This window comes from Desmodus rotundus, chromosome 5 (genome assembly GCF_022682495.2).
Source record: "Desmodus rotundus isolate HL8 chromosome 5, HLdesRot8A.1, whole genome shotgun sequence".
Classification (NCBI taxonomy): Eukaryota; Metazoa; Chordata; class Mammalia; order Chiroptera; family Phyllostomidae; genus Desmodus; species Desmodus rotundus.
In genome coordinates this window covers 148,150,691-148,177,799 of record NC_071391.1, presented here as the reverse complement: position 1 = coordinate 148,177,799, position 27,109 = coordinate 148,150,691, and the positions used below count along the sequence as shown (strand labels likewise).

Sequence of the window (27,109 nt, the reverse complement as noted above, 5' to 3'; positions counted from 1 at the left end):
AATAAATCTGAATCTTTTTAAAAGTGAACTGAGAAGATTCCCATAATCATAATTTCAATTCACCTCTTTGGGAACCCAGGGTATGGAAACCCAGCTATGTTTTAAAGCAGTGAATCGCGAAGGTTCTGTGTGGGGGCTATGATAGAGCCCACATTCTTCGCTCTCAGAAGTAGTGCAGCAGGAAGTCTCTGCTCTCCCTGCTCATACCACAGTGGAACCAGGCCGAGGAACAGAGACCCGGTTCATCTGAAACTAATTATTACATTGGGAGGAATAAACTGATCTTATAAAAAGCAAGGCATTGTTGAAATTGCTCTCCTGCTGAGCAGACAAAAAACACTGATGCCAGATTTGGCACGCAGTTGAAAAGAGATAGTGCAGGGTGCGGTTGGAGTGAGCAGGTTTTGAAGGCTTTGGAAGCGATCAAAAGTTGGGAAATGGAGAAAAACACCATGAAAAGGTGGCCATGAGAGATGCACAAGGTCGCCATGTTTCTGTGGTTGGAGTAGGTTAGTTTTATGGAGCTCCAGGGCTGGGGCTCCTAAGAAAGACACTGCGTGAATTCATACATTCTTCTGGAGCGATCACGGCATCCGAATCGCTGACGACACCGAATTGCAGAATGCAGGTTGCCACCGCGTTCCAGAAGGATGCAGGCTTGCTTCTTGAGTTAGCGCTAAATTGTGGCTGGTCGGGTCTATCTTCACTGCAGAGTAGTTCAAGTTCTAACTGCTAGTAGTTGTGCCACGAAACAACTGTGTTCAAACAAAAGTAAGTCACCTCAAGTGCGTACTTGTCGAGACCGTCGTTCCACAAGAATATACCAGTATAAATATATTCATATTTATTTTTCCTTTTGAACTTGGTAATTTTTCTGTAATTCTGTATCTTTTTTAATACTGATATCTGCAACTCAAGAGTTATGTATTCACTCTAATGTACTTGCACTTCTGATTTTGTTAGGCACTTACTTGGCAGAGACTTGAACTTCAAAACGAGTTTTTAGAAAATATCCAGTGCTTTGTCAATTACTGTACCTTAGTATATGTTCTCTGACACTTGGTCCACGTTTTTTTTGTTTTACTCCAGAACCTGGACAATTTTACAAGTAACAAAATTGGTAATTTAGAATATTGTGCTGGTATATGGCAGTATAACTACAAATCTTTCTAATTATTAGGCATCTTATTCTCTTTCTAGAATAAACTCTGCAAAGCTTTCATTTATTTTGGGCTTAATCCAATATGTTAAACTGGCCTAAATTTCCTTTACTTGGACTGAAACTTGTGGCAGTAGCAGCATGTCCTGACTCTGCCTTTGCTGGGGTGTAGGAGGAAGCCAGCCCATGTGATCGGCAGTTACCTGGGGAGCTTATATACAGAGGATAGCAGGTCCTTGAATAATGCGTTGTTTTGTTATAACGTTGATGAGATGCTGCAGGAACTTAACGCCTGTTTATTATGTCAATCAGCCTATAGTAAATTGGTTTTGTTATACGTTGTTTTGCTCCTTGTTGCGGAACATATTGATGACATCAAGTGAAGACTTACTGTACGAGAGTTGACATTGAGAAAGTGTCTAGCACTATTATTTGTGCCAGTTCCCCAGCACCTGAACTGCTGGTAGAGCAAGTGAAGCCACGCTGAGGCTAGGGCTGGTGCACCCAGCTCTAAACAGGACTAAATGAATCCCACCCATGAAGAAGCAGACTCTGTCAACTTGAACCATCCCAAGTACCACGTAGCACCGAAGATTGTGTAGGAATAAAAACAGCACCGCCAGCTCCTTCCACTCCCTGCTGTTTGTGGTGCTCGGGGAGCACCTCACAGGAGAGGAAGGAGAAGCGCCTTGCTTCTCCCACATGCCATAAAGAACACCAGTGTTATCTGAAGTTCAGCTGGAGTAGAGTGGCAGCTACTTTCTCACTCATTCATTAACTCAGCAAATACATGCAGAGTGCCTCACAGTTACTGTTCAGAGGGCAAAACACACGCAGCTTCACCTGCATGGAGCCTACATTGCAAGAGGGGAGTTGGGGATAAATAAGTAAATAGAACATAGAGAAAATGATCTATTTGTATTTAAATAGTATAACATAGTTATATTTTATGGATATAAATAAGCACCATATATAATATAATGCACAGATTTTTTTTTCTCAAGTCCCACACGTGGATGTCACGAAAGTTCAGAGAAATGGGACTCTGATTGGCTGCCTCCTCCTCGGTGTGTCCTTTCCTTCTCCTCATAACTGTGGCTCCCTTGCCCCTGCCCCCTTCTTTGTGTCCTCTGGCTGGAGCTTTTATCTTCTGTAGAAAAGCAAGGAAAACTTTTTACTTCTTTTGCTCAGCTCACTATTTTACATCCCAATTTATCTCACCCATTCGCTTTGTAAAAAATCACAATTCTTTGGCTCTTCTAGTTCATCTCATTTTTTACTGTGGCATTTTAATTCAAGTGAAAAGTATTTATTATCCCATTTAAGGTAACACAGGGTTTGGTCTCTTCATCATCGACAGAATGTGTGTGAGTGGAGGAGAGGAGGGACACTTGTGATAGATTCCTAAGAGTCAGCATGTCAGTCCCCTCACCCCACAGAGAAATGCCTCCTGGTGTCTGACGTTGCATCACTCCAGTCACGCGCCTCTTTGCCAGCTGCTGTCCCCCAGAGAGGCTCTGCTGTCCCAGCTGGGCGTCCAGGTTGAGTGAGAGCTTGTATGACAGATAGTGGAGTTGGGGGCATCCCCAGGTCCCAGCATGCTTTCCAGCCTGTTCACACAATAGAATGACCACACTGGTCTAGTAGGGACCTCAAAAAAGCCCAACAAGGCAGAGCAAGAGTGGCTTACAGAACCTGGTGGTCATGGCTAATTAGGCCACCAAATGATGACAGAATCACTCCGTAAAGCCCTGTCTTTTTGAGAGCATCTTCGTTCGTTATTCATTCATTCATTCATTCCATGCAAAATTATTAAGTGTTATAGTGCCAGTCACTGTTCTAGGTGTTGGAGCTGTCAGTGAACCAAGAAGCCCTACTTTATTGGAAGCAATGAACTAATAAGTCAACTATATAATATGCTATAAAGTGGTAAGCCCTAAGGAGAAAGAAAAGTAGAGCAGAGTAAGGGGCCCTGAGGGCTGGGATAAGGAATAAGAAGCTGGTATGATACCAACAGCGTTGGTCAGAATCGGCTATTCTGCCTCACTAATGTGGGTTTATGAAAGAAATATCGAAGTTTTTGTCTGAGAAACAAATGGAGCCTTTCTTTTTCAAGCTGGTCGTCCACTGGCTAATTGATAATAGCCTGTCAATAAACAGAAAGAAGGCATGCGAGCGTCTGCTCAGGGCTTTCTTCCTATTGCCAAGAGGAAGTCTGTTGTCCAGATGGAATAAAAAGCGCAAACCCTAAGGTCAGCTGTGGACCCTGGGTGGTAATGATGTGTCGGTGCTGGTTCATCATTTGTAACAAATGTATAACTGTGCTGTCCAATGTTGTTAGTGGGGGAGGCTGGGGAGGGGGCAGGGCTTGGGGGAACCAGGGGAATATGAGAATTTTCTGTCAAATTTCACTGTGAACATAAAACTGCTCTTAAAAATAATCTGTTTTTTTTTTTTTTTTTTAAATCAGACATTTCTGGTCTATGGAACCATACCACCCTGAACACTCCCAATCTCATCTATAAAAATCAGACATTTCTGGAATTACCTATTTTTCATAAGAAGAGAAAAGTCATAACCTTCAATTTTATTTCTATATTCTATTCCTATATCTTCCTCCCCTGAATATTGTTTACTTCTCACTTTTCAAAATAATGACCCAGACAGACTGTATGATTGGAAGCATCTGCTCCCACTTTCAAAACTATTCTAATAATTGATTCGAAAACTGAGAACTAAGGATTGGAAGGGGGCTACTAACGTCCCCCCTCGGAATCCCAAAGTACTCCAAGAATCAAGTCCTGTCGTTAAACGGATAAGAGATGCTAATCTCGTAACCTTTTTAGACATCTACTATAAACCATTTGTTCATTCAGTTAAAAGGGAAAACATACCAACCGCAAGTGGTTAGGGTGGCTAGCTTCTTGACGTTTACTGGGAACAGTGGTCTTATCGGAAAGACCAAAAGAAGCTGGGTTCAAACTCTCAGGCCAGTTTTGTGTTCACTGGAAACCAGGAAACACAGTAAAGGCAACTTTTGCCAAATCAAAGAAATAAAAACAAATTGGGAGCAAGCGTGGTTTTGTTTTCAGGTGTTTCGGTGCCTTTTCTACGGTGTTGAAAGCCTGAAACCATTGTTGACTGCGCTCTAAGGCAGCCGGTGGTTTTATGCCACTGAGATGGGACTCTGTACTGGTCACCAAAGAGAAAATATTCCTGAGCATCGTTTAGCCAAGTAGGACACTGGAGTGCCCTGACACAGGACTATATTACATCTGGCTGCTTGGCCCACGGAGTCGTACATTTTTTAGTAGTTTGGAGGTCAGAAATGGAAAACTCTACTAGGAGAATACAGCCTGAGTGTTTATGACTTTTGTAAAGAAAGGGAATTTAGGTTAACAATAGGGTTCTTTTGCTCCCATGTGTGAAAAGGAAAAGGGTCATACAACGTTCCAGGTGAGAGAGGGAACTGGCTCCCCACCATAAAGGCTACTGTTCCCTATCCCCGTTCCTCCTGTGAATGTACTTCTGCAGCAGTGGGAGTGAAGATGGATGTTTAAATCATTAGGGAGAGAGCTGAGGAAATTTTACTGGAATGCGCTGCTGTTGGACCTGGAATACATATTTTCCATGCATTGCACGATTGTCTTTCTTATAGCAACATTTGTGTAAAGAAATTCTTAATAGTAGCAAAAAAAAAAAAAATTCAAGAGCTCTTCCGAAGCCTTTTATCACTGCTGACCTTTAAAAACTCCAGAGCTATGGAAAATCATCTGTTCATAGAAGGAGAAGTAAACACTTTCCTTGGAGCCAAAAAGTAGACATGAAACTTCCAGAAAGTAAAGTCTGTGAATGAGCAAGCCACCCCTCATACTTTCCATTGCCACCCAGCTCAGGTCTGGGGCAGCTGGCTTCCTGCATCTATTTTGAATGTTTTGATGTCATCAACAACCCAAGTACTCGATGAGGTCATGGAAGGTGGTTGTGAGTAGTAATTTTATATTCAGACCTAAATTGGGATGCTTGATATATGGATTCCAGAATTTGTTACTTGTTGAGCATCTAACTGATAGGATACTATGTGGTTGTCTTGGACTCTCCATGAGTGCATGCAGATACTTCCTGTATCTGATGTCATGATTTTATTAAAACTAGAGCAATAATAATAATACCCAGCATTCGCTGAGTTCTTGTTATGAACCAGGCACTATGCTAACTGCATTGTACCCATTTTCTCATCAGTCTTCGCAGCAGACCTGTAGGTAGGTTACGTATTCGTCTGTATGCTTTAGCTGCAATGAACAGCTTAAAATAAGGAAGTTTATTGCACCAGCTGTCACCTCACTTCTGCTGTAGGTCTTTATTCACATGTCACTTTCTCAGTGAACCCTTTTCTGACCACCCTTTCTCACATTTACTTGAACCCCCTAATTCTACATCTTTTTCTCCTGTATTGTTTATTGTCAGACCCCCCTGCTAGTCTCCAGGGCTGATGAGACAGGAATCGGAACCTGTTTTGTTCACAACTGTATGCCATTGAGAATAACTAGGACAGAAAGTATTTGGTGAATGAATGAAGGGATGAAGAGATGGTTTGTAACTCATCCTGGACTCTCAGGAAACACATAAGAAGATGACTCCAAACTGAGTGTTGAGCACTTTTGGGAAGCCTTTCCTATTTTTGGAAGACTGACTTCTCTAAGGCACACCCTGCATAATTATTGGCTTCAGCAGTGTTTAAGAAATTAGGCTGTGGAGTCTCAGTATGTGGGCTTGAACTCTTACGTCAGCTCTTCTGCGCTGTGTGAGTTTGGGTAAATTACTAAGACCTCTGCCCCCGTTCCCTTTGTGCATAATGAGGGCAATGAGAATACCCACCTGGAGCTGTAGTGAGAACTAAATATGCCGATGTGCGTTGGCATGTATGAATGGAGCTTGGCTCACGGAATGGGTTCAATGAATATGAATTGCTGTGAGAGTTTCAGCACTTCTAGTACTGGTACCATTGTCATTGCCAGTTGTTTCTTTAATACTTGCGCACTTAAAACGAGGGAGCCTTTAACATCTCTCTGATTTTATTTGATCAGTGCTTGCAGAATACACACCACAGCGTCAGATAACAAAAGCATTTGTGAATTAAATTGTCTGCTAGTTCTAAGTCCAGGTCTGGATATAAATGAATTACTGTATTTTATCTCATTTTAAAACCAAAATTTATTTAAAGTCATACAGAATATAATACAGTAACTCATTTATACATAATTCACATTAACTCTTACCCTTTGTTTCCCCCAAAAGTTTCATATGGCTCATGGTCCCCACTCACCCCCTAAGGATTTCAAGTTTTAAAATGTTTTATGTATCAATTGCCAATAAACTGATGGCTAATGCTGATGCTTGTTTGCATTTAAGCGTTGGAGTTATTTCTAGAGATACACTGTCTGTTTCTTGTGGTTTCAAAACTGATCTTTCTTGGCCTCTTATTTGAAGATGGAAAGAGAAAAACTAGAATAGTGAAAAAAAATGGGAATTTTTTGGCTGATTTTATATTGCCTCTGGGGCCTGCGTGTCAAAAAGACGAATCTGGGGTTTGATGTGTTTGGCCTGTGCGTGGGGCTTTCTCCCAGTGCTCGCTGGCAGCGCTGACGAGAGTGGGAAAGTCTATATGAAAAGGGAAAGTGCCCAGCCTGCCTCTGAAGTGAGACTAAGACGTTTATTTTTAAGCAACTCTCAGGTGTTAAAATATAAAACTATTAAATTAATGCAAACATCATCCAAGTAGCTGTAAATAAATATGAGATAAAATAGTACTGCATTTTAAAAACATACAGTGTAAACCCACAAGTATATATTTCACACATACTATCTTTTGCAAGTAATAACTATGATAGGAGAAATGTGCAGTGAAGTTTAGGATATTTTCCACAAGTGTCTAAAGACCTTTTTCTGAATAGCATACAATGTATATATAATGGAGAATTTATTCAAATATTCTACTTTTAATGATCGTCCATTGTAGAATAGTCAATTAAGATTATTTTTTTACCTTCAAGAGGGGAAAATTTTTTTTAAAGCTTTCTTCTCATTTAAATTTTTAGAAATGTGCCTTTTCTGTAGCAAATTCAAGTCCTTCTCATTCACTTTTCCAGTTTTTGTATAATATTCTGTCCATCCCTACTGGGAAGAAATAGGAAGAAGACGGCTTTTTAAATTCGGAAATGCACTTTGATTCCCTTCTTCTCGAAAAAAGCCTGGATGATTTCATGTGTTTGCAGGTTTTGCTTTTGTGAAAAGAAAACGTATTTTGTTTCTTCTTTAAAAAATATACTACTTTTCAACTTAATCCAGAAAGTTTCCTTTAGATGTCACGGATATTCAGTTTTTGCTTTTACCCGCCCTGTAATGTTGAGGTTTTGTTGTAATTGAACAAACATCTGCCACATGCCACGGCTTCCACATGCAGCCCCGTGTCCTTATTCTGTGAGGGGGAAGATTGTGCCCAGTGCAAACGGCAGCTTCCCAGCCGGTTAATGACACAGATGCCCTTTCCAGAACTGGAGCTGTGTGAGCCTGCTCACTAAGAAAAACCGAGACAGCGCTCCCCCCATTTTCTTCGTCTTTCACTGCATGCGCTTGTTAATGCAGTTTAAAACGTAAAAGCCAAAATACTCTTCTTGGGCTGTTTTTTTAAAGCAGTTAATCTAAAATGATTTTATTCATAAGGATTTTCATCCTTGACCTTATTTTGGAGGCTAAAGTTAAAAGCTTCATCTGGACACTTATCCCCCTTCTTTGTCTTCAAAAGCTGAATGGAAATGAGAACTAAAGACATAGTTTAAGTACTTGAAGAATTCTTAGGACTTTTTTGGGTGTTCAAAAAAATTACAAAATTAAAAAACTCAGCTTTATATTTTATTCTCACATAAAAGAACATGTACTCGCTGTGCTTAGTTATAAGCACACCTCGCTGTATATTTGGAATCTCTAATCCCTCTGAAATTGATTTTTGCAAATGGTGTGAAGTAGAGGTCAAGATGGACTTTTTCCCTAGAAGGATGTCCAAGTGGGTCATCACCATTTGTTGAGAAGAGCACCTTTTCCCCGCTGATCTGCAGTGATAACTTGGTCACGAACCATGTAACCAAATATGCAGTTGACCCCTGGACAGTGCTGACCCCTCACCGCCAGGGCAGTCAGAAATCTGTGTATAACTCCTAACTCCCCCCAAACATAACTATTCATAGTCTCCTGTTGACCTGAAGCCTTACCGATATCATAAACAATTGATTAATACATATTTTGTGTTTTACGTATTATATACTGCATTTTTACAATAACGTAAGCTCAAAAAAGAAAAAATTAAGAAAATCATTAGGAAGAGAAAATACATTTTCAGTATTTACTGAAAAATAATCCGTGTTCAGTGGACCCGCACAGTTCAAAAACGGCATGGTTCAAGGGTCAACTGTGTACGGGTCTGTCTCTTCCCCCTTCACTCGATCCCTAAGCTCATCCATTCTTGCACCGATAGCATTTTGTCTTAACTGCAGTAGCTTTATAAGGATTTTTATTATATAGTGCTATAAATTCTAAATTGTCCAATGTTGTTTTTAATTGAGATTGCCAGGGCAATTCTTGATCCTTTGCATTCCTATGTAAGTTTTATAAGCTTATCAATTTTCACAAAAAATTCTGCTGGGATTTTGATTAGAATCACATCTAATCAATTGTTCAATTTGAGGAGATTTGATATTTTACAATATTCAGTCTTTCAATTTATATTCCTCTATTTATTTAGGTTTTCTTCCATTTGCCTTGATGCTTTGTTGCAGTTTTTTTGTGTAAAGTCTTACGCTACATGATTTAGACTTATTCCTATGTTTTCAATGTTTTTATGTTGTTGTGAATGGTACTCAAAATTTTTTTACCCTTATAATTATTTGTTGCTAGTGTATGGACCTGCAGTCTGCTTTGTTGTACATTAACCTTGAATTCGTGTACTTACTAAATTCACTTGTTATTTATACTAGTTTATCTGCAGATTCTTTTGGATTTTGTGCATTTATAATGATGTTGTCTGTCAGTGTAGTACAAGTTTTATCTTCTTTCAGTAATTATACCTTTATCTCATTATACTCTCTAGGACCCACACTACAATGTTGAATAGAAATGCTGACACCAAAGCGTCTTGCCTTTCGTTCCACTTTATCTCTCGTTGGCGCAGCTACAAATGGTTTCCTTCAGCTAGGCTTTGCACGGCCTGTCCTTTCCCGCCTTTCCGTGTTCTCATGCTGAAAGATCGTTTTTGTGAGTGTGAGCAGGATACCATTAATTCTTTTCTAATCCAGATTGACAGTCTTTGTCTTTTAATTAGAGAATTTAGTTCACATACATTTAACATAATTACTGGTATTTGGTTCAAATCTGTACTTTACGCTTTGTTTTCCATTTGTCTTATCTCTTCATTTTTTTCCCTTCCTTTTTTTTTGGGGGGGTGCCTTCTTATGGAATATTTTTTATTATGTAATTTGCCCCTGCTTTTATATATGTATAAGTTATATATATATCATATATATAAATATATATGATATATTATAAATATACAATATAATATATAACAATATACATTTATATAATATATATAATATAATATAATATATTATACATATTATAAATATATAATATACAACCTATAATATAATATATAATATATAATATAATATAAATATACACTATATATGAAATATAATTTATATATAATATATATAAATTATATAAATATATAATTTATATATAATTTATCAAATATATATATATATTTGAAAGAATGTTTCCCTATGATTTTTAGCTAAAAAGGGTATGAAAGGGAAATGAAATGCACCAAAAGTTAAGATAAATTTGGGACCTGAGACACACGGCCTGAGATCACATAGTTGAAAGTGAAAGTGAGTGTGGTACTTAGCCTGTGAGCAGTAGAAAAGTCCATGTTCAGACAGAAAACATTTATAACTGGAAACTTACCATCGTGCACTGAGGAAGGGATTAAATCCAAAGTGTTTTTATTTTTCACTCAACAGAATCTCTGAACTTAATGTTCAAAAGATTGTACTTCTGGGCAGTGTGTCCAGAGTTTTTGAAACTAAACAAATATAGCTTTTTATCCACCAAAAAACCCCCACAAAAAAACAAAAAACATCCCCCCCCCCAAAAAAAAACCCACCTTGGCAACATTAAAAAGTATATATATTTCATCTTGGGGATTTTGACTTTTTGTTTGCTTGTTTTCAATTGAAGTTCCAAATGTTGAGAATTGCTATTTTTCCTAACTAAAAATATGTGTATACTATTAAAAATAATAATTAGTAGCATTTTCTTTTTAAAATATATTTTATTTATTATGCTATCACAGTTCTCCAATTTTTACTCCCTTTAGTCCCCCTGGCCCTGTACTCCCACTCCTACCCACAGTCCCCCCCTCCTTGGTTCATGTCCATGGGTCGTACATATGTTATTTGGCTTCTCCATTTCCTATACTATCCTTAACCTCCCCCTGTCTATATTGTACGTACCATTTATGCTTCCTATTCGTGGTACCTTTTCCCCCATTCTCCCCGTGCCCCCTCCCCGCCTCCATGTGATCTCCATTTCTGTGATTCTGTCCTGTTCTAGTTGTTTGCTTTTGTATTTTTAGGTTCAGTTGTTGATAGTTGTGAGTTTGTTGTCACTTTACTGTTCATTTTCTCATATAATTTTTTTCCTTTCAAGGAAGGTAAGTTTTTTTAAAGATCAGGAGTATGATTTGGATGTATTTGAGTACAGTTGTCTATGAAATACTCATGCAGGTGCATCAGGCAGGCAGTTTGATCAAGTTGGATCTAGTGCTTGGATGGAAGGTTAGGCTGGCGATACAACTGGGAGTGGGCAGCTATGGATGGCATTTGGAGCTTTTAGAACAAATGAGGCACTAAGAGACATCATATAATGAGAAGAAAAGAGGACCTAAATCTAAGAAACTTCAATATCTAGTGGTCAAGTAAAAGAGAAAGATTGTGTGGGAGCAGCCAAAGAATTAAGAGGAAACCCAGGACTATGTAGGACCTTGGAACCCAGGGGCAGAGGGACTAGCTAGAAACACAAGGATTTTATACCATTACCCATGGAGAAAACCTGCAAAGGCTTAAGGGGAGAAATATTTGGTAGGACAATTTCAAATGGCAAATCATTCTCTCATTGTGGAGGATGGGTTTGTAGTAGTAATGAGTGTCTGGAAGCACCATAGCCCGATAAAAGGCCATGCTAGGAATCCGGGGGAGAGATGGCGAGGCCCTGAATAAGGATGGAGAGTAGGGGAGCAATTGGAGACAGTACCAAGAGATGAAGTCACAAGAGCGTGATGATTGTGTGTTGGGAGGTAATAGAGGATGTCTCATATTTTGGTGTCAGATGACTAGGATGATGGTTATGATTTTAGGGTGGTTTTTATTAGGGTTTTATGAATAGTGAATATTCATCATCCACATGACGTTAATTAAATCAGAGCAGAGTTTCAGTTTAGTTTCTCTAGAACTTCTAGCTGTTTCCAGAAACTAAATGGGAGGCTGCTCTAGGGGGTTGTTCCAGAATAATTTAAGAAAATCTTTTTAAAAGTAGTGAATTTCAAGGCTGGATTTTTTTTTTTTTTAAAGGACCTCTCATTGGGCAGCCTTATTTTCTAGAATTTATGTGCTAGGAAGTTGGCCTCGAAATAACTTTCTTACCTTTGTCGTTTCTTGTTGCTTATCTTAGGTTGCTAGCTTTCGCAACATACCTGTGACCATTGAGGTCCCCGGGTTTTCCCACCTTCCCGGTCAGGCAAGAGCCTGGCTGTCAAACTCTGCACAAGGGCATCGTCTCCATTTCCCAGAATAAAGTTATTTTCCATAATACATAAGGCCCATATTCTTCAGCCTTGTCAGTGTTGCCAGACCTCAGGGAACTGTTTTTAAAGGCTCTTTCCATATCCTATTGTATTGTGTGGACCATCTCCAAATCCAGTTTTTAATTTCCTACTGGCTAAGTTTTATTTTATTTTTTTTTCTTTAGGCCGTGCACTCATCTTCCGTTTAATCCTGGCTTCCCTCCTCTGCTGGGAGAGCGACCTTAATCTCTTTTGGGCCAGCAGCCATGCCATTTAAAAATTCCTTTGGGCAGCAGTTCAGCTGGTTTAACACTGTTCAGTCCCACTTCTTGGCTGGGAGGCACTGTCTCCTGGTCTGCTTCCACTCCTTTCAGGAGAGAGTGTGAGGGCTGCCTTTCTCCTGAAGCAGGAACCTCTACATCCCTTCCAGTGTAAGCCCCTTTTCCTTTGGCTCTATTTTCCTAAGGTTCTGGCACCAAATATTTAACCAACTCCAGCGGGCCAGGAGGCCCTGAGCTGAAATAATGGATCGTTTCCTTTTTAAGAAGAGATCCAGAGAACGCCAATGCTAGCCATGTGGTCCAGGGGCCTCCTGTGTCTTCTCAGTCTTGCCACCAGATGGGCCTTTCTGCCAGGGCCCTCCTAGAGAAACTTCATTCTCAGGACTACGGCACCTCAGATATTTACATTTCGGGTATGATGATGATTGATGACAAGGCCTTGTTTAAATGACAGGATGAGGGTACTTGATTTAAACTGCAAGTCAAGTAGCAGTAAGTCGAGGAGCATGCTTTCTCGCTTCCATCTCTTTATGCTCGTTGGTCTCCCAGTTTGGCTGGTTTGTTCACCCTCTCAGACTGACCTTCAATAGCCGTCACCATGGTGGGAGGCAAACGGATGTGATGGATGGAGCCACAAAGTCAGGTGCCAAAGAGGGTTCCTTACCTAGGCTCTGTTCCTTTGCCAGCTCTGCCACAATGGTTGCTTAACCTCGGGGCAAGTTACTTCCCCTCTCTAGGCCTCAGTTTTCTGGTTCTTAAAATGATGGGTTTCAAACCAAATAATCTTCAAAGTCTCGTCAAGTTGATATGGACCATATCATTCATCTAAAAATCTTTTGATGACAGGAAGGCTTTTTCTTCCGAACCGCGCAAGAACGGTGGAGATTCTTCTGTGAATGATCCATTACTAACAGTGGGCCTCTGTCCCATCACTCCCCTCTCTAAAGTTCCCCGGGAACAGACAGGGGGCTTGTCAATGAGCTGCTTCCTCCAACAGGTAGATATGTCTTGCTCAGAATAAAGAAAAAACCAACAAAGATAGGACATGTTAAGAAAGTACAAGAAAGAAGTACTTCTCTTAAACTGAAGAGTATATTTGAGAGAAGGAAAACCAAATCATTTAACTGAAAAAAAGTACACAAACATGCCTTTCTCCCCATGCACATATTTTTCTGTATAATATAAAAACCTAATGGAATTAGTGAGATTTTGTTGTGGATTTCATTGTCGATGTCACAGTTGTGATTTTTGGTGAGTAACTAAGGTTTACCTGACCCCAGTGCCTTTTACAAAGGCACGCCTCCTTTTCCTACTTTTACTTTTCTTCATAGTTCACCTTCCTTAAGCAAGAGGGTGATAGCAAGTACCTGCCCTTAAATCTTTGAGAACTGACAGTGTAAGCTTGGAGGTCTGCTTTCTGGAGAGAACCCCTGATAACAATGAGTAGGTTTTAAAAAGCTTTTCATCCTTTCAGAAAAGGCACTAAATAAAAAGCATAGTGAAGGGGAAAACTGACAACATTACTCCTTTGAAAATGAGCTACTGGTGGTTCTGGATGCCCAGGACTCCGCTTTAGTTCTCTTTCTGACATTTATGTAATGCTGTCATTGGGGAATTCACATTAATGATCCACTGTCACTGCTCTGTGTAATTCTTTGCTGAATTCATTTCCACTGAAACAGTAATATTTACATCTGCCTTGTTTAGTAAAATATTAATAGCCAAAAACTGCATGAGAAATCGACAATTCTTGCAGCAATGTACCTGATTCGCTTGGGCTGCCGACCGAGAGAGAGCTGGAGAAGCACTTCTTCGTCACTCGTGCGGGCAGTGCGACAGGTGACGAAGCCAGGCAGGGTTCTCGCAGATGCCTGGGCAGCGCTGCCTCAGTCACGTAAGGGGCTCGTTCTGCATTAAGTGAAAAGAAAACCCGTGATGTTTGCAACATTCAAAATTGAGTTTCACATTCAAAACCCAACTTCCGCAAACAATAGGACGGGTCTCGCTTGTCCATTTGTGAAGCTTGCGTCTTGACAGGGCTTTTATTATTATATAATCATAATTTCTCTAACAGTTAGTTTTATTTTCATAGAGTTCATCTTAATTGCAGCAGTTCCGTAAGTCTCTTTATATACAGAACTAACAAGGGAAAAATATCTCAGAGAGCTCACATCAAAGACAAATCTAATGAAATAATAGTTTTCCTAAAATACAGGTCATTGGTCAGAGAAGTGAAACAAATGTCTTCTTGTTAAAGCTGTTACCTCATCTCATTGGTGAAAACATGACACTGCTGAGCGCTACAGTCTATCATTTTTATAAAATACTAGTCCTTGAAGAGCTAGTCTCCGGCAGGCATTCCAGGTTGTTTTTTCCCATTTGTTCAAATAAAAAATATTGCTCACCTAAACTTTCTCTGTTAATCACCGTTACAGTAGGTCTGAGACTGCAAGATGCCCGGTCATTAACAGCTGTCTCAGGACTTGCTCACCTGTACGGTCAGTTACTCAGTTGATGAGCTGGCAGTCATTAACAGGAAAGCATCGTCTGCTGTAATGGCATAGAATTACCAAAAAAGGAAAGCAAGAGGCTTTATGTCAGGGATCTGTTCTGAAAAGCTACCAGATTTCTATCACTGCTTCTTTGCTCTTCACTGTCCCTTTTAGTAGGGAAATAAGGTGCTGGGGAGGCTCAGCGGGAGAGTCCCCACCCCAAAAATAGCTGATAAGCACAGTAATGGCACTCAATGCTCTGGGAGCAGAGAGGAGGGTCCCTTAAATCTGCTCTTGGAGTAGCTACAGAAGGTGCTACATAGGAAGTATCCCTTGGATCATCTCCTGAAAAACCAGGAGTTTCTGAACAAAGCAGGTGGGGGAGATTTATAGTGGAGGAAGGGGTGTGCACCAAGTCAAGGAGAAATTAAAAACCATGGTGTTTTCAGAGAACTCTAATACGCTGGTGGGAATGAGCATTTGCCTGGAAGGAGGTTGGCTAGGCACGCTGGCCAGACTTGCAGCCAGGAGCCAGATGATGAAGGGCACTCCGTGCTCTGCTAAGGAGAGTGCTTGCAATCCTCCAGCCCAGAAGAGATACTGAACGCTCTGAGCAAGGGAGTGTACTGACAGGGCTGCAGTTTGGTGGAGAAAGGATTGGAGAGAGGGAGGCAAGGCTGGGGATAAGGAAACCAATTAGGAGTATGAGTATCAGGAACGTTAGATAAATGGGTGTGATGGGGGAGGGGGTGGGGACGAGGAACAAGAGAAGGATGACTCAGAGAAGAATTTCTGGCTTGGGTGGGTGACTGGCTGGATTGTATGATGAAGGGATTGTAGGAGAAATGGAGGAGATGTGAGGCAGGGAGTGATAATAAGTTCAATTTATCACGAACATGTCCAGTCCGAATTAGATAAGTGGTTCTGAAGGACAGAGATTGACCCTTGAGAAAGACAGGGAAATCAGTATAAAAGTGGTAATGGAAGCATTTCTGAATCTCTTTCCAGCCCCTAGAGCCAATGGTTCGGTGAGTAATGTGAGCTCTTGACAAATGTCCATTTGGGAAGACTCAAATTAGCGGTGGTCTGCTATACATGATTCGATGACACAGTGTGGTTACTCCTCTGGTGGTTGTGATAGGTGATCAGTAAGCAAGTTGTAATCCCAGCCTTACGCTGACAGTGCAGATCCATCGGGACAGATTTCTGCGGTGTCTCCTTTGTGTTCAGTGCTGCAAGGGAGATTCTTTTTTTTTAAGATGTGAAATAATTTCATGGAGCTTTCCATTCCATTTGGGGAGGTATGCTGTAGAGGCAAAAGAAAAAAAAAAAGGAGGAATAAGAAGTGAGAAATTTCTCACTAAATTCAGGAAGTGCAGTTTAGTAGGAAGACAATATAGTTTAGTAGGTTTTACGCTTGCTAAGTTTGACGTCACAGCAGATCAAATGGATGTATGGCGCAGAATATGAAGGATCCTGGCTGAAGAGGAAGACTTGGGGTTCATTCCGAGGTCCGTGGTAATTGCAGTTGGGAGAGTGTGGAGAGGATGGAGAGGGGAGCACTGAGGATGTCACCACTCCCAGCATGGGCCTGAGTCCTGGCCGGTGCCCCCTTCCTCCAGATGGTGAGAGGTGAAGGCCAAGTAGTGGTTACAGGTAGCATGAGAATAAGGGTCTGTCTCTGGTTATGAAAAGAGAGATTTCCAGGAGGGGGTGTTGACCAGACTTAGAGGTCAAGGGTGTTGGTGACTGATTGGAAAAGAGGTAGGGATTTAATGATAGGTCAGTCACTGGTGGTTTTTCTCAGAGGGGTTTTGAGAGATAGAGTCAGGAAGTGGGTCATGAAAGAGTAGAAGGAATAATAATAGTAACAATAATAATAACAGTTGACATGCATTTGATGCTTCTTATGTTACATGCTAGGCAGTATTCTTAAAATAACATTTTATGCATGTTATTTTGTTTAATCATCACTGTAACTCTAGAAACACGCCAGTATTATATTGTTATTAATATTAGTACTGTTGCTATTATTTCCTTATACTGATAAGATATATTGGGAAATAAAGGCAATGAGCAGAGACAGTTTTTTTGAGACATTTTGCAGAGGGGCTGATAGAAAGAATGGAAAAGCATGGTAGGTGACATCGTGGTCAAGTGACAGATGTTCTAAGAACTTCTTTAACATTTTTGAAGACAGTGAGGAAGGAGCCGGGGGTGGAGTGGGGAGGAGGGGATATAGTTGAAGATGTGGGAGAAGGCTAGCAGGGTGAGCTCGTGGGAGAACAGACTGGTGGGCTTGGGAGAAAGGGCCTGGCCTTGAAAGTTTTCTTCTTTGGGTTGAGAAAATTAAGAAAACTTAGATGCAGGCACTCTCGTTTTGCAACTGCAAAAGTGAGACAGTCTCTGGACTTGATATTGTCCATGTTGGAACATTAGGAAGGGAAGTGAGGCACCTGCCAAAAATCGTTGAATATATCTTCTTTTACAAAATTTCTTGGACTCAGCTTTAAAAAAATTTAAAACAAGAAAAGCTTGACTTTATTAACATGAACTCTCCAAAACTAAATTTTGTCAAGTGCAATTTGACTTGTCATTTTCTTTATCATTTGTAATTCTTGTTTTATTATTTGAACCCAAAAGCACTGTCTTCTTCAGATGTATTTAGATAATAGTAATTGCATTTTCTTGTTTTCTCCCAAAACCCGTATCTGGGGACTGGGAAGCCCGGAGTGGGCAGGACAGAGAGCCTGGCCAATGGAAGCATGCAGGAAACAGAATGGGAATGGGAATGAAAGAACAACAAGGAAAATTAATAACCAAGGGTAAAGAGAACCCTATCTGAAAGTCCTTTTGTGACTCTATAAATGAGATCACTTTTAGGAGAACATTTTTTATTAATGGTGGGGAAAAGGCCCGGGACCACTGTCTATCATCAGGTTTGTAGACAGTAAAATGAATTTACCAGGTTGGCCACTGACTAATCAGTTGGAGCAGCATTGACATCAAGGATCTTGAGTGGCTGGAACTTGGTGACAGGAAATCTTTCCTCATGAATAACTGGGACTGGCTGGCCGGCTACACCACTGAACTCATAAGAATCTATCCCTTCCCTCTCCCTCTCCCCTCTCCTTCTTCTCCTTCCTCCCCACTTTCCCTCTCCCCTCCTCCTCCTTTCTCCCTCCCTTCTCCCTCCCGTCTTCCTCCTCCCTTTCTTCCCTCTCCCTTCCCACTGTCTCTTTCCCTTTCTTCCTCCCTCTCCCTCCTCTCCTCTTTCCTCCTTCCCTCCCCCTCCTCCCTCCCTCCCTGTTCATGGGAATTCTGGTTAGACTTGATCAAGGTCATCCTGGAGTTGAGTAACCGCTGCCCAAGCAGGCAAGTGCTTCTTTCCACCCCCAACTCTTCAACTAGAACTGTTAGTATCTACCACAATCATACTGTGTGACGATAGATTCACGTAGGAGCTCTGTGGGAATACACGGTAATCTCCTTTGAAATGAAGAGTCAAAAACATGGAGAAAATGCTGACCATGGTAATTACAGTGGTTGTTTCTGTTCGAAAACATTTCCTGAGAAAAAGTACATGTTTTGTCCTAGGACCCAGTGTTTTGTCTATTGAGACATTTTCATCAAAACATTTTATTTCTGTGTAAAATGTTTTTAAAGTTCATCCTGTGTAAACATGGTCATCTCATACTAATCGGGGTGTGTTGAGGGCCTGTCTATCCATTAATACCTGGTGTTTGTCAGTCTGTGTTTTGTGTCTTTTTTGCAGATATTGATGAGTGTGTAAACAACACTATTTGTGACAGTCACGGGTTTTGTGACAATACGGCCGGCTCCTTCCGCTGCCTGTGTTATCAGGGCTTTCAGGCCCCACAGGATGGGCAAGGGTGTGTGGGTGAGTTTTTAGATCTTTTTTCCCCCAACACATTTCATATCTCCCTCTGCTTGGAAAAGAAATCAAAGTTATCAACAACAGGAGAGAGTGCAGGCAAGGTCATTTGGACAGAGTTTCATCGCGACTTGATTTTGTCACCCAATTTGGGGCTATGCAAAAATGTCCTGTGGCTTTGAAATAGCTAGGGACATCAAGACACATAGAAGCATGTAACTTTGAAGGTAAATGTGTATTAAGAAGAACATCTGTTTAAACCCTTAGCTGAGTGTGCAGAACTCTCCAGTTCCTCCTGCACAGGAAGCAGGGTGGTGTGTGGTACAGCTCGTCTGTCTGCACACGGCACCTCCTTGGGCAGTGCCGTTAAGGAAAGGTGTTAGCAAGACTTCTAGCTTCCAGGACTGACAGCCGTAAAGCAATGCTTTGGGTTGTGCAACTGTATTTCCTCACTCTCCCGGGATGGACGGAGCGAAGGGATCCCGAATATCCTCAGCTGTCCTGGGGTATGGTGCAGCACATGACCACGTAGAAGAAGAGATGTTGCATTTCATTTTCTGAGCAGCTGTGATTTCTTTAATTCAAATTCATTATGACACGCATTTGCAAAATCCAGAGCAATTAAATGAGAAAGAGAAGAACGGTTATTCAATCTAAAACTTCTCCCATAGCAGGGCTTTTTCTTTATTCTTCTTAATTAAGAAAAATAACTGTTCATGGCACATGGTACTTGCTTGAGGAGGGGCCAGCAACTTTTTAGTTTAGAAATTTGCAATAAAAGCATTAATTCATTTTTCATTCAGCTCAAACTGGGAAAACAAAATCTAGGTGTTTGGAAGTTTAATGATAAAATTACTTAAAATAGTAACCAACTTTTAAGCTAACATCATAATCACTACTTCTAGTGACTGCTTTAGTCTCCTTTGCACCAAAATACAAGCGATAAAAGTCATCTGACATTCATGAAATATTTTGACTAAATAGGTCATGTGATCTGACCTCCCACTTACCTTCTCAGCCTCACCCTGACTTTGCTCACCTTTTGCCTTCCAGGGACATACAGTTGCTTGCAGTTGCTCACGTGACTGTGCAGTGACTTGGCTGCTGTTTGCTCCCTCTGTTGGGAATGTCCTCCCAGCCTCCCCTCCCGCAGCCTGGACTCACCCCACTCATTGCTAAAGCCGGAGGCTACACGCCATCCCCTCCCAGACACTGTTCCTCTTCCTTCTCTCACTCTCAAGCTGAGCTGTGACCCTCCCCCTGCTTCCAGAACACCTTGAGCAAGTTCTATTACAGAACTTACACTCTTTTTCTGGAATAACTCAATCCTGTGCACAGCCCACAGCCACCTTCTACAAGGCAAGGAGCTGCATGGGACTGAGAACTTTCTTTCGCCCTTGGCTGGACCTTACGTTTTTGTAGGTGCTCAGCGAATATTGTTGAACTGTTACTGAGATATCAGATACTGAACCACTGACTCTGCACAGCTCTTAAACCCCTGGTGAGTGTCCGTTTCTAACCAGCCAGGTGAGCTCGCTGCACCCATGTTGAAGTTTCAATTTGGCACACAAAACGCCACCCTTAAAGAAATAGTTTTTGTCATTTTAGTGAACTCAGCAGGTGTCCTCTTGTCTGTTTATTCAGTCCTTCAGAAATACTCACTGAGTGCCTACCATGTGCACTTCACCGCACTGCTGTTCTGGAGGGTTTGAACTAGGGTGAATCAGCCTCGATACTGACCTTCCGCGATGCTGTTTCCTCCAGTAGGCTCCTGACGGCCTCCCCTCTACCTCCACCCCTTCTCAGTACCACCTGCTCATCCTGCAGACAGAGCTCAGTTCCACTATCATTTCCCTGACCCACCCGCCCCTGCTCTAAGGCCCACTGTCTTGTGCTTTCGTAGTGCTCTGTACTTTCGGTTCTTAGCACTTATCACCGCCTGTATGATCGGTTATCTGATTAATTTCCCTGACTCGACTCTAAGCTTCACAAAGGCAGGAGCTGGGCCGCCTGACTCATGGTTTCTCCCCCAGTGCCTGGCCAATTGAAGTAAACTAGAAAATATTTTTTGATTGAATGAATGCAGCCTGATGGGAGAGATTTCAGTAGCCCTGCAAATAATACCCGTTAGAAAGTAGGATGTTCCATTTGGCATTTACCTAAAATTGATAAATACGAACTGGCAGATTTCTGAAGGCAATTTTTCTGGTCTAAATTATGACTGTCTAGGTTGATTAAATATACTACCTCTTTGCTTTACTTTATGTTACAATATCTTCTGACAAGGGAAACCCAGCTCATTGGGTTTTATCTGTTTATATAGAAGTGAAATAGAAAACTAAGTAATCATTCAAATAAGTCAAGGTACATAAACTTTTTGTTCAATTAACTGAGCATAGCAGGTGAAAATAGGGTACTTTTCTCTCAATGATTTGGATAGTTGCTCAGATTTTTAACTTTGTATAAACCATCTCAGAGTGTGCCCATGAAGGCTGATGTTGTACATGTTGAATGCATAAAACACAAAAGCATTTCAGATGTAAAGTCAGGTGCTTTGCTGAACAGGGCACTCACTAATAAAATTCCTAATTAAGGAATTAAGGGGGAGTAAAGGTGAGCGGTGCTATTGGGCAGAGTGAAATATAAAATTAGCCTTTCTTTACAGCTGTGCACTTGCATATTACAAGCAGTAGATTCCTTGACTATCTTTTAATTATGTATATTTAATTTAAGTACAGAATAAAAACATTTAGCAAAATAAATTATACTGTGGAACACCAACAGAATTTTTAAAAGCACTGTGAAATCAGTGAGAAATTACTGAACAAATTTGCTTTATGTGAATGATGAAGGTAACGCAGTGAATAGTTCCAGGGGTCTTTGCACAACCTAAATTCTGATTGTTAAATTAGGGACATTTCAGCTGCTAGAGAACTGTGCTCCAGACATTTAAGTGGATTTAAAACCATTTTTTAAAATGAACTTAAAGAAGTATATGGTTTCCGAAATGCCAGTGGGGATCCTTTTCCTTGAATTAAGAACTGGGTTACTTAAGACTTCATCCTGTGAAAAAGTTGGGGAAGAGAAAACTAAAGGGTCACAGGGTGCATAGGGTGCTGGCGTACAATTCTGGGGTGTCCCTTAAAAGCCAGAGATGAAATTTGGAAGCTTGGCTTTGCATTTTCCCGAGCCTTCCCTGCAAACCACATCGTGCAGTCCCGCCTTGAGGAGCAGCGGGGTTTGGCTGCTCACTGCGATCACCGTGTTTTCAGAAAATACTGCTGGCCTTGGCACAGCCGGTAAAACGAAGAGCTGTCAGAAGCGAGGCATGCGTCTGACTTGATCTGTGCTCCCTCTTCCAGATGTGAACGAATGTGAACTGCTCAGTGGCGTGTGTGGCGAAGCCTTTTGTGAAAACGTGGAAGGCTCCTTCCTGTGTGTGTGCGCTGACGAGAACCAGGAGTACAGCCCCATGACCGGGCAGTGCCGTTCCCGGGCCTCTGCAGGTAAGTCACTGTGCCACGTGGAGGGGATGCAGGGCTCCCCACGGGGATCTACGTATACACAGGTTTGGGCCAGACACTCCAGGAGTGAGGTAAGGAATAACCAAATGTTCTGGCACCATGCTGTCTCTGGAAGCTTCTGTGCTCTCTCAGAGCCTGCCTTATCAGTGGAATTAGGATGTGAGTGAGGACTATTTAGTCCGCCAATATGCGTTCCAATCCAGAGATGCCGTGAGCTAGGGCACGGGATCCAAAGGGATGAGAACATTTACTGGGAATTGCTTAAAGCCCAGAGAGCCATCGCTCAGGGTTTCATATGGCATCATCTCATTAAGTTGCATAATCCTCCTTTCTTGGCCCTTGGAGAAACATATCTTGACACTTCTCTAAATTAGGAGCAACATATAGGCCTCTCAGGATCTACAAAGACTTCCACTTGGAATTCTTAAGGTGTTTTTCCAGAGTTTGGCCTAGAGAGTGGCTGTGTTTGCATTCATTTAAAATTGGATTTAGGCTGTGTTGTCAACGGCACGGATTGAAGTGGAGAAATGATGCTTTTCCAGAGAAATTAATCAACTTCCAGATCAGCCTTTTAGTTTGTGCCATGTCGCTATAGCTTGGTTGTGTTTTAAGAAAAGCAAAAGACTAAATGGTCCTTTGAGAGCCAGCTAAAATGACGCACAGACCGCTTTGCTTTCTAGTTCAGTATCAGTTGGATTTATCCACTGCTTCTAAGAAAGCTTTCACTGTTCTGCAAAGGGGTACACTTGTTCTGTGAAAAGTAATCTTTGCAAGTAATAAGGAAAAAATACGAAGATACATATTTCTGTTCACACACATTTTGCCTGTCAGTTTTTAACTAGAGAAAGGAGAGGAATGCAGATTTAAATGAACAGACAGCAATTCACAAACATTGTGAAGGGGAGGAGCTTCTGGAGGGAGGGCTTGCTCTTCATTCAGCACCTGCGCTGTAGAAAAAGGACTTTTCACCTTAGTCTTACCTGTAATAGCAAAACCAAATGACCAAAAAAAGTAATAATTAAAAGAAAACCTGACTGGCTAATAATGGGATGCATTAAGTAATGGTCTTTTTCTTATTCATCTTTCATTTTTATAGAGTAGCTCCTCACCTGTAGTATTATTCTGACTTAAGTAATCCACATGTCGTAATAGTGTGTAGTCAGTAAATGAACTGTGTGGAGATTAGGTGGTCACGATAAATGCATGTGATGCAACATGAAGTGGAAAAATAAGACATTCCAGTGATTGCAAGCTACGGATGGAGGGAAGAAGAGAATACGTAAAATGGCTATTGGAATGAATGAAAATTTCAGTTTTTCCCTTTATTTTCCAAACTTTTAAAAAATAAATGGGAATGACCAGGGTTTTCTGGCCTGCTAACTAATTTCCAGCTGTGTAAGCTTGGGCATATCATCCAATATCTATGAATTCTTATTTTCTCATCTATAAAACAGGAAGGTTATGTTTACACCACCGAGTTTTATGAATTGTTTTTAAAAAGTCAGATATGTAAAAGCCCTTTGTTAATGGCCAAGTACTATATAAAATAATAAAATAGTAAGCTATGATCCAAACACTTAAGGAGTGTTTATTTCTCATCCTTGTATGAGCTCTTCTGAAACGGTGGACCTTTCCACTGCAAATGTTTTCTTGCTAGAATGTCTTAGTAATTTGAAGAAATGGTTCACTCAGTTCATATACTTTGAATGAGGGTATGTGTCTGGGATCCTAAAGCTTGCTCATTTAGTTTTTAGAGATTTCACATTCTTTAATGGGGTCGTGAGACCATCTGAACCGTTTTTGGTGAATTGGAGTTCTGCTTAAAACTTTGTCTCTTTTTGTAAGCCTTGTTCCTCATCTCCTCTGTTTTATTTTTCTGTGACCAAGTCCCTTTGCCTTTTTCCTCTCCGAGTCTCCTTTCTCTCTCATTGACTGACCCTCTTTCTAGAAAGTTCTTTTAGTCAGAGTTCACTAAGTACTCTCCAGCTTTTTCAAAGAACATGATTTTGAATACCTTGCTTCATAAAGCTTGTCTGCCAATGAATACACAGTTTCTCCTTCTTTGTAACATCATGTCCTTTTATTTCTGGGTTTCTTACCTATTTTCCCCATAGTTCTCTGGCCTCTGCTAAATAACATATTCCATATACCTAGTTGTTTCAATGGTTTTTATCAGTGTAATCTGACTAAACATTTAGTGGTGAATCGTATTAATTTTTGTAGCATTTCTGACTTAGACCATACCTTAATTTGTATAGTTCTTGGCGGACTTGGGTTATATGGAGTCTTCAGTGTCCTGAGAGACAGGTCAGCAATAAACTCCAGTGGCGACCTTCTCCCTGGCTTCAGAGCCAATAACTGATCACTTCTTTGAAAATGGTGATGAAAGCTGGAAATCATAAAAATGATAATACAGCATTTAAATATTTAAAATTTAATTTAAAGCATATAAATATGCATTTATTCATCAATGTCTGAGGAAGGACCAAGGTCTTTCTTCGAGTAGAAGTTCACTGTCAAGGGTCTCATAGGCTTGTCTTGCATACACCATATCTATTATCTGTTGTCTACACTGCCAGCAGTAAAGGGGATAAGAATTTAAAGGCCTTTGCAGAAGTAAATCCTTCTAGAGTGTTGTGATTTTTCTCAATTCTTTACAGTTGTCTTATCCATGCCTATTTGATAGCATTCTTTTTACTGAATGAAGTGTAGCCTTTCCAAAGCTTTAACTTGTTTCAGACACAGCTCTTGTACTCACATTTGTATTTTATTGGTTTATATACTACTACTCTTTACTACTCTATGCTACTCTTTAACTGTGTAATTACACTAATCAACACCCCGGCACAGAACGTTTGAGAATAAGCATAGCCGCGTCTTGGTCGACACACCGTTCAACACTGGAGATCAGAAGTATTTGGACCCGCCCGAGAACGGCCCGCTGGCTCCGAGCATTCTGCCTGCTGTGGGCATCAGCCAGCATGTTTTTCAGAGGGCGAGAGAATATTAGTTAATCCAACAAGTTGGTTGAATGGAGGCTAGATAAAGAGTTTGTATTATACTCCAGCCTTAGAGGCTGCTGTTACACAGAACAAAACATTTTGTTACCAGGTTAAGTTTTTAAGAAGGATTCAGATTAATTTTATTACAGATACGATAGGCTAACAGATCTCATGCTTCATGAAAATTGTTCAGAAAGGAAGGATAAACTTGCGGTTTAGGCTGTAACATTCTGACTTGGCTGTAAAATTTCCCCAGGACCACGGACCTTCCAGCGATGAGCAGTAACATAATAATCTCAGGTGCTATAATACTGAGGACAGAACTGGGCCTGAGGGGTGGATGTCAGGAAGGCAGATTTCAGGTCAGAATGCAGAAGAACTTTCCAGTAACTACATAGTCAGCAAATACCTGTCTCATGAAATCGTGGGTGTTTCCCTCGCAGGGGTCCCCAACCTCTAAGCTGCTATCCTGTACTGGTCTGTGAAGTGGTAGGGACCAGGCTGCACAGCAGGACGTGAGCTTGAATGTAATGCACTTGAATCATCCCTAAACTATTCCCTCTCCACCCCCATCCGTGGAAAAATTGCCTTCCACGAAACCGGTCCCTGGTGCCAAAAAGGTTGGAGACTGTTGCTGGAGAAACTATAGGTGTTTCCCTATAGGTATCCAACAACAGGAGGGGCACCCCCTGGCAGAAGGGCACCCACTTCCAGCCCTACATTGTCCCAGGTGACCTTTAAGGTACTTTTGAACTTTAATGTCCTAGGATTTTTATTTCTGAACTACATCTTGGCTTTTACCACATTTTTTTTTTAGGTCTGGTCTAATGTTTTTCACTGCCTGGGCCTTTGGCCACTAATCGACGTTGCTGTGCATTGCCTAAAAGCGCCTGAAACAGAAATAACTGGGAAATGTCCATACCAGACCACTCGTCACACGGAAGAGGGGATGGGTAGGAAATATGGCCCGATGCTCGTATTTCCTCAGTGCCTGTGATAATTGCTCAATAAAAACTTTACATCCTTGGGCACTCTGAAGGAAGCAGTAAATATTTAGTCTTGGCAACTGCAGCCTTCAAGCCCTACCCACGAAATGCTGTTCTCTGCCTTGATTCGTGCATAGAAGAGACTGTGGTAGAAGCTGACTCTTATTTTTAAAACAGAAGGTATAGTGAAAAGAATGCAAAAAGACATATTATAATCGATGTAGGTGTCCCTTACTTTAAGAAAAGCTAATAAGATCATAATGATAAAACATAAATTGCAGTGAATATTTGCATTATGAAATAATTGTTCTTCATACAATTCATTATAGGGTTTCCTTAAACATCACTTTTTTCTAATATATTTGAGAGCTTATTCTCACATCACAAGGTAGACCCCAGACTTCCACACCTGAGATGCACCTTAGTGGTTTTCCAGCCCAGCTACTGTATTCACAGGTGAGGAAGCCAAGTTCCAGAGGGAAGTTCTGAATGTTCTTGGGCTCCTGTAGCCACTGCTGGGCAGAAGGGCACAGGAACCCGACTCCGGGCTCCTTCCACTTTCCTACTCCTCCAGATTGGGGACACCGTGGCACCACATTCTTCTAAAAATTGGTTTGCTTTTCAGTCATTTCTTTGTTTTATTCTGACTATTAAAATAATGCACATTCTTCCTAGAAAACTGGCAAATACAAAAAAATAGATCAAAAAAGAAAGTGCCCCACAGAGTCACTGTCCCGGGGTAATCTGTCGAGGCCGTGTTGACCTCCAGAGTTTGAAGGGCCATCTGTACTCCACCCCCCTCCACTCCCCCACCCCCTGCCTCAACAGAGCTGTCTTCCATTGGACCCTCAGCCCGCGGAGCTCAATGCTCAG

The 27,109-nt window shown here is 41.1% G+C and overlaps 1 protein-coding gene across 12 annotated transcripts in view; it reads left to right on the top strand.

Moving 5' to 3' along the window:
• Nucleotides 1-27,109, top strand: part of LTBP1 (latent transforming growth factor beta binding protein 1) — a 365,905-nt gene that overhangs the window by 298,633 nt on the left and 40,163 nt on the right. For 7 of the 12 annotated variants that reach the window (XM_024552641.4, XM_045189318.3, XM_024552640.4 and 4 more), the window contains 2 exons: nt 18,605-18,730; nt 22,087-22,230. In XM_024552641.4, the coding sequence (XP_024408409.3) occupies nt 18,605-18,730; nt 22,087-22,230 (270 nt within the window). The remainder of the gene's footprint in view (nt 1-18,604; nt 18,731-22,086; nt 22,231-27,109) is intronic. The other 5 variants (XM_045189319.3, XM_053924372.2, XM_053924371.2 and 2 more) reach the window with 1 other exon arrangement.